This window comes from Theropithecus gelada, chromosome 3, assembly GCF_003255815.1.
Source record: "Theropithecus gelada isolate Dixy chromosome 3, Tgel_1.0, whole genome shotgun sequence".
NCBI classification, from domain to species: Eukaryota; Metazoa; Chordata; class Mammalia; order Primates; family Cercopithecidae; genus Theropithecus; species Theropithecus gelada.
This window is the reverse complement of record NC_037670.1, coordinates 147711418-147719430: the sequence shown is the minus strand read 5'-3', so window position 1 is coordinate 147719430 and position 8013 is coordinate 147711418. Positions and strand designations below refer to the sequence as shown.

The 8013-nt window shown below is 36.2% G+C and overlaps 1 protein-coding gene across 1 annotated transcript in view; it reads left to right on the top strand.

Moving 5' to 3' along the window:
- Positions 1–2838: 2838 nt before the first annotated feature.
- The window catches only part of SLC13A1 (solute carrier family 13 member 1), a 91196-nt gene continuing 86021 nt past the window's right edge, over positions 2839–8013 (top strand). The window contains exon 1 of the mRNA XM_025380218.1: positions 2839–2980. Within this exon, the coding sequence (XP_025236003.1) occupies positions 2882–2980 (99 nt within the window). The 5' untranslated portion in view covers positions 2839–2881. The remainder of the gene's footprint in view (positions 2981–8013) is intronic.

Below are 8013 nucleotides of genomic sequence, written 5' to 3'. Positions count from 1 at the left end.
GAAAGAGATAACCAGAAAGTAGGCCTGAGATACGCATGTGAGACAACTGGATAAAAACTAGTTTCCACTCCCCTCAGTTGGTTAGACCACTCAAGCATCTTGGACAATCTAACTTCTTTACTACCAATAAGAAACCCTTCATTTCCTCTGTGCTTGAACCTGAGTTTCACGTAATTTACAACCATCCAGAGGGCTCAGTGGCAAACCTCAGAACTATAGTCCCTAAACTAACCAAACCAGGTATCTCCATACAAATTCTAGACTTGAAGATTTAGTGCTTAGTGCCAAATGATTGTTCATGATGGTAGACCTCAAACGTAGTACAAGAAGCATTGCCTTAGGTGCCAGAAAGAACTGGATTCAGATGAATGGTTTTACCATTTAGTACCTGGGATATTTTACTTTACCTCTTTGAATGTTAGTTTTCAAATCTATAAAATATAAATAATAATAACACTACATATATATAACTTGTATCAAGTTTTGGAGATTAAATGAGGTACTAAATGTAAACTCTCTGGGACATAGGAGGTAACTATAACAATGAATGAATGAACAATATTTGTGATTTTTTTGGTAAACATGTTTTTTAATAAAGGGCTAGTCGAAGCTTAAGAACAAATGAATGTTGGGAGAAAAACATGTTTTTGTGAAAATCATGTTTTAAATGAACTGATTCATGATTCTGTAATGGTGTGATTCAGTTTAGATAAAACGTAACACAATTATGATGTAAGATTTATGATTTTCTGTACAAAGAGGTGAAATTTCACAACTGTGACTAATTTGTTCTAGGCATGGAACTAGTTAAAGCGTGATGTGATTTGAAGGGTACCTTAAGATATGTATCCAAGGGACCCCGAAGTCTCCCTTAGAGTTTCATTCCCCAGTGACTCTTGCAGAGACATTCAGCTCACATAAGTCATTCATGTTTAGTGCAAATTATTTTATTAGATTTTTTCTCTCGGTGACAGTGAAGAGAAAACCACTGAGGAATAAGAGGTTGGCTGAAGGTAAGGAGAAGGTGAGGGCATTTTTTAATAATGAATACCCATAGCAGATTCAGCTGGCTAGAGCCGAGACCATAAGAACAGGGTTCTGGAGCCTTCCTCTGGTGAGAAATGAGGACCTGAAGAAAGAAAATAGGGTACAGAAAGGAGGGACTGACAAATGTCAAGTGCTTTTCCCTTAGCCTCTGTCTGGTTCCAGTTCCCTACACATAGGTTCTCATTTCCTTTAAATGTCACACAAATGCCTTTTCATTTTTCGGTGTCATCTCACAAAGTAAAATCCTCTAAAATGAAAAAGTGAGACTCAAATCATCTCACCAGGTAGCTGAAGGAAATCTGAGAGCAAAAATGGTTTCTTCAAAAAGTAGTAGTTTAAAAAAAAAGCATGCAATGAACTATAGAACTGTACAGGGTGTTAATGGAAAAAAAATAAGTACTACAACTGGTTTGAGTAAATCAGTTCATAAATTAATTTTAACACTATATACTATTGTTACCTATTGTCACTCACCATTTATTACTAACATCATTTGTAATTATCCTTTCATCTAAGAAATTCAAGATATAATAAGACTTTCTGGTTTGGAAACATTTTTTTCTGTTTACTGTTCTGATTTTCCTGAATAATTATCCATAATAGATGTTTAGAAATTTAAATTTTTTACAGGAAAAAATGCTTTCTCATTTACAGTAATATGGTGAGTACTGGTGAGAGAATTGTTTTTCTTGATGGAAAGAGAATGCAGAGTTATATTAGTATGAAATTAGAAATAAGACCTAAAAGCTAACTATAGATTACATAAGAGTAAGGCTATCTATGTCAAGAGAAATTGACTATAAATTCTAGTAGGGCTGGGAATGTGTTTCGTTTATATCTAAAGCTAAGTAGTAGTTGCTAACTTGAGGTTTTCTGGACCATCGATTTACAACGCAATGTGAAACAAACCAGGGTCCTTATCCCTGAGGATTTTCAAAATACATCCTCCATATTACTGTTGGAAGAGTCTCCATCTTCCCACATGCTCATGTGGAGACACCATACACACACACACACATATACACACACACCACTTGAATGTCCCTAATGACTCATCTCTATGCAGATTCTCTGATAATTATGAAGTCTGTATCAGCACAACAGTATCAAGTCAAGCCTTCAAAGGTCTTAAAATAGAGGGTTTATATAAAACACTTTATGGTTATTTTTGTTTCCTGTTGAAAGAGACAATAGGATCCAAGAAATACACAGAACTTTGCTTTTAAACAAAAAGGACATTTGCTATAAATTTTGTAGAAGGCTTTGCAATACATTGTCCAAGAAATCCCTTAAAAATCCATCTCTAAAAAAAGTTTCCCTTTCACTGCCATATACTGAAATTCCAAATTAGTTGTTATTTCAATTTACACACTAAAAACATACTTCCTTAGAAAGGGCCATGGAGGCTGCCTGTGGAGACTCACTCATGGTACCACAACAATGTGGTAACTACTCCAGTTAGGGACTCTGGAAGTCAGAGGACATCAAAAGGGGTGGAGGCGCCTTATTGTGAACAAATGACCAGCTTCATGGTTTTGCCTTCTCCTAGGCTTGTCCAGTCCATATTTCAGTGAATGTGATCAAAGAAAGCAGGGTTTCCTTGAAAAACCAGAGGAGCAAATGGTCTTTGATTTCTCATGAAAACTCTTGGGTTTATCTCTTCGTGTTAATTGTGATAGTAAAACAGTAAAAAATGAGATTTAATTTTAACTTGTGTTGGTCGATATAGGGCAGTGAGTGAAGGTGACGGGCTGGAAAAACATTAATCCAAGTTGGTTATTTAACATCTGCTTTATTTGGAGGAGGACACTATTGAAGCCACCTGCTCAGAACAATGAAATTCTTCAGTTACATTATGGTTTATCGCCGATTTCTCCTCGTGGTTCTCACTGTGTTGGTTTTACTGCCTCTGCCCATCGTCCTCCACACCAAGGTGAGTGAAATTGGAGAACAGACTAGTGGATTTCCTGACTTATTTAATTGTCCTTTATTAAAACTGTTTGCTGTTTAACTGCCTGGCTCAGAGCTGAATGAGTGTTGACGCTTCATGCCTAAAGTCAGGATGTTTGTACATGATGCTTTGTCCATTTTCTCCCTTTTTAATAATTAACATTGGTTGATTCTTAGTATGATTAAACATAATTAAACATAAATAGAGTATTCAACCAGAATTGTTCTCTGCCTACCAGCTAGATGAGAGGAAGAACAAAAGAAGCACAACCTTTGAGATTTTGCAGTTCAAGTTGTCATTCTCCAGGGAGCATGCAGGGCTAGTGCAATCGCTTCCCCTGAGAATAGGCAGCAAAGCAATTGCTGGGGACAGAGGTGGAAGAACAAGGGAAATCCTAGGTCCAGCACAGACTAATTTACTTGTCAGCTCTGTGGCTTGGTCACAGAACTTCCTGGAAATTTAGTTTCCTTGTGGGAAAAGAAGACATTGAAAGCATAGAGTAATTTCCCTTGGTCAATCAGAAAATCTAATAAAGCGTTGTACCATGTTCTGATAATTTCAGGTTTTATTTCATTGTGGTGTACTTGTAAGCATTTTTCTGTTTGATTTTTAAGAGTAGTCAGGGTATTAAGTCCAGAACAATAAGCTCAAGCATGTTTAATTTCTTGGGAAAATGATTTGAATCAGCAAACATTTAACGAGCACCTTCTCGGTGTCAGGCACAAATGTCACTTGGTAGTAAGAGGACAGGCTTTGGAGCCAAATTCTCTGCTTCAGGTCCCAGATTTACCACTTACAAACTGTGTCACCTGGGCATGCTACTTAATGTCTCTGTGCTTCTGTTTTCTCACATGAAAGATGGGGACAGTAGCAGGCTTGTTGTGAGAATGAAATGAAGAAACGCTCATCCAACACTTGGAGCAGTGCCTGACACACAGTAAGAGTGCAGTGCCAGTCTCCCTGGGTGTGTTGACTCCACAGGTGGGGCAATTCCCAGCACTCCATTATACACAGTCCCTCCTCTTAGTGGGAAAGAACACTGCTGATGCTCTCCTCTAACAGGTACTCATCAAGGTTACACCAGTCTGGGTTATAATAGAATCATATTAACTATAATATGGTGGTCCCTCCAGCCTCGGTCAGAAATCTTTGCCAGTGATCTTGCGACCTCTGAAGGGAATTCATGTGAGCTAATAAAGTCCTTTTGGACACTGTCAAGGCCTCCTCTACCTGCAAAGCTGTAGAAGGGACTGGCCCCTGCTGTGGCATCCATGGGTTGTCTCCCACCAGGTGCAATCTTCCAGCTGCAGCATTCTTGGCTGGGTCTCTCCTTGTGCTGAGGTCTCACAGAGCTACATGGAAGGAAGGGAAAAATTCCCCACCCCTTTTGGTCCAAAGTTCTTCTAAGCCCTCAAATTCTTACAGAATTTATAAATAATAATAATAACTAAAAGACCTAGTCAGCTGTTTTTGGCTTTGTTGGTTTTGTTTTTCAAATTCTGTGTGACTAACCCTTTCCTTCCCACCCCTGGCTACTTGTGAGGTCTCCTATATGAATCTCTGGCAGTCCCATCAGATGACAAATTCCAGCACAGAAATAGGGCTCTATTCTGAATTCTCACCCCACTTCCCTGCCAACATTATGATCTTCACTTTGCAACTCTCCTGGTCCCATGAGTCCTCTAGATTTGGCTGAATCCTGTCATGACCATATCCTGGTTCATACCTGGAGCTCTGCTATATTTTAATATTTTTGAGTTAGTCTCAGCATAGGTTCTTACTTATGGCAGAGAAAGTAGGAAATTAAACTAGTCAAGACAAATTTAGGTCATGACTACATACCATCTGTGCTGATCTTTTGACGTATAAATGCATGACAATTTGATTATCCTCCATAATTTTCAGAGAAATGAATATAAACTCTTTGAAAAACAAAATGAGTAAATAAATCAAAAGCAATCATTTCAGTACATGATTCATTAACTGGGAAGTGTATTATTTTTAAGAAATGCGGCCACTGGTTATTTTTTCCAAGGTGCTATGACGAAAGAACATTAGGCTCATGCAGCAACCAGGTGTCTGGCACCAAGTTGCATCTGGTGAGCTGGGTTCCTCTTTCCTTTCCTCCTAATCGACTCATTTGTTAAAACTCAATTAATGTTAATGGAGGATTTATTCCTAGTACAATAACATGATCTTATTTGTTGGCCACTTTAAACATATATTTAGTCATTCAATAAACTGCTAATTAAACTGAAAGAGTATTATTTTAACTGTTGCTTACAATGAAAGGAAATTTTTTTGTTAAAGAATGTAGGCCTTTGGAGGGTATAAAATTTAAGGAGACATTTACTTTAACATAAATGCAAGTCAATTTACTGTTAACTTTTAGGTTACCAAACTGGAGGAGCCTATGCTTCTAAAGATACAATATTAGAGTAACTAAAACATTCAACGGAAACAAAAATCCAAGCTTCTCTTTCAAAACCACAATAAATCTACAGGATATAGAGCCAATAAACAATGAATTATTGACTAATTTCTTTCCTTCATTTTCCTACTGGTTATTGAGTTGTTCAATAGACTGGCCTTAACTTCTGTCTTAATTCCATCTAAAGTCAAAAAAGTGTCATGAATGAAGAAAGACCCTAACTGGTTTTTCAATGTATTATTAACAGGGAAGGAGAATAGACTGATTTGCAGAGTCTGTTTCAGGCATTCTGCCAACTACTTTCCCCAAATTATCTAATTTAACCTCTATCATAAACCAATAAACAAGTACAAATGTGCTTCTCGTTTTACATTTGAGGGAATTGATGCTCAGAGACATGTAACTCACCAAAGGCCACCTACATGCTCCAGAAAGTAAATTTGAGCTTGGGTCCTGTCAGAACTCAGAATTCATGCTTTAAAAGTGATTTTGTTTTAGTCTTTTGTATATTTTTGAAGATTTACTCTCTCATGGCTTGTTAATCATGTATCAACAACACAGGCATTGCTGTTCATGAAAATGCTTTAGACAGGCCAAATGGATGAGTTATGTTTTAACCATTTCTTCAATTGACCTCATGGTACACAACCTCATTAAGGTGGAAAGTTGCAGTGATTCTAACCACTGAAGATAGGCTTATGAGAACTGAAGCTATAAAGGATATCACTTGCTGGGTGTCCCAGAGCCCCAGTTATTTAAGCCAGTCAATCAGTTTGTCAGGATACGGTGCCCCTTTTCTCCATACTTGGGTACAAATTAGAAATAGAGACAAAAACAGGCAAGCAGCTTGCAAAAATCTAGTTACGTAGATTTTTCCAACCAACTTTTGTCTGACTCTAGAGCCAATTATGTTAATCACAACTTAGTATCTGTGTCTTTATAGCTTCCATGGTCATAATAAATATATTCCTAGTACATTGGTGTGAATCTCACTTTGCTAATGAAATTCCATTTTCTTATTGATTTACACTGAGCATCAGAAATTCTTTTTGTCTCCTAAACATAATGGTAATCTCAGTCCTTACCCAATTAGTAGTTACTGATCAGTAAAAAAGTCTGGAGTGTAATTGCTTTTTATTTGAATGAAATAATCACACTGAGTTTTTCTCATTTTGGAGAGAAATTTCTTTAAATATTTGCAGTTAAAATCTTGGTAAAACTGGTCTTGTATACCTGGCATAATTTCAGTAATATTCTCTGTGGAACTTTGTTCTTTTTTGACTATTTTGTTAATTTTTACTCTTTTCAGCAGTCAATACTATTTCCTTACTTATTTTTCCAGTTATTGGATTATCTTTGTATTTTTATTCATGAAACAAAAAGAAGGCCAGATTTGTTAGAAGAGAGGAAAATCAAACAACAATATATTATATTTGTAGAGTGCAATTCTTCCAGGTACACCTACTCCATCTAGCTTACTCATTAATCAGGACCCCTTTTTAAGATCAGGAGACAAGGAAACAACCACACATGTACTGAGCAGCATTTCTTAGTTGATGGGTTGTAAAACCAGTACCAAATTTTAATTCTTTCTTCAGAAAATATTTTTGATTTCTCTAGAAAATATTTTATATTCTAACTTTGAAAGTCATGATATATTCACTTGAAGCATCATGACTTTCAAAGTGAGAATAGAAATAATAATAAATAAACAAAATGATACATAATGAGAGACTTATGTTGCTAGACATAAAAATAAAATAAACAGATGGGAGAAATATTATTGTAAGGAAATATAAACTTTAAAAAGTGAAGCATCCCCTAGAAGGAGGAAGTGGTAGGTTGAGAAGTTTGTCAAAGAAAATGAAAATGAGTGGGAGATAATTTAAAAAGACTATAAGTGAAAGAAGAGGGAGGAGAGAATTCTAAGAAAACAAATAAGTTTTAAAGGGCCAAATAAAATAATTAAATATATTAACGGAAATAAGTGATGCTGTTTTAAATGTTGGCATAAAAATATTGTAGGGATTTAAGATAAAGAAGAAAATTCTATAAAGTGCAAGTAAGTGAATATTTTGGACACCAAAGAGTGAAGAAATGATGAAGAACAAGAAAAAAATAGAAATCATGCTAATAGCAATGTGGTAGCTCAATAAAATCAGAAAATCCAATTTTGATAATATATTTTTATTTCACAAATATTTTACAAGAACTTTCCCAGCCCAAAGTGTTGTGCCAGATTAACTGTGTGATATAAGCAGAAGTTTAAAATGTTTCTGTCTTTAAGTAGCTTGCAGAATTACTGGGAAGTCATTGTATAGTATGACAAACATTAATGGCAAAAGAAGGTTGTATGTAAACGCATGCCAAGTAATTTAAAGAAATCATTTGGGTTATGAAGGTGTAATTAAAAAGTGGATAAACCACTAAGGATTCATCATCCTCCAGCCTCTCTGTTCCCATAACCACATGCAGTCCCACTTGCCCACAACCTGCTGCTCCTTCTGTTTTCTTTATGTCAGAGAACGCCACTACCCTTCACTCCATTCACAGGCTTGAAAGCTGTGTGTCATCTCAGATGCTT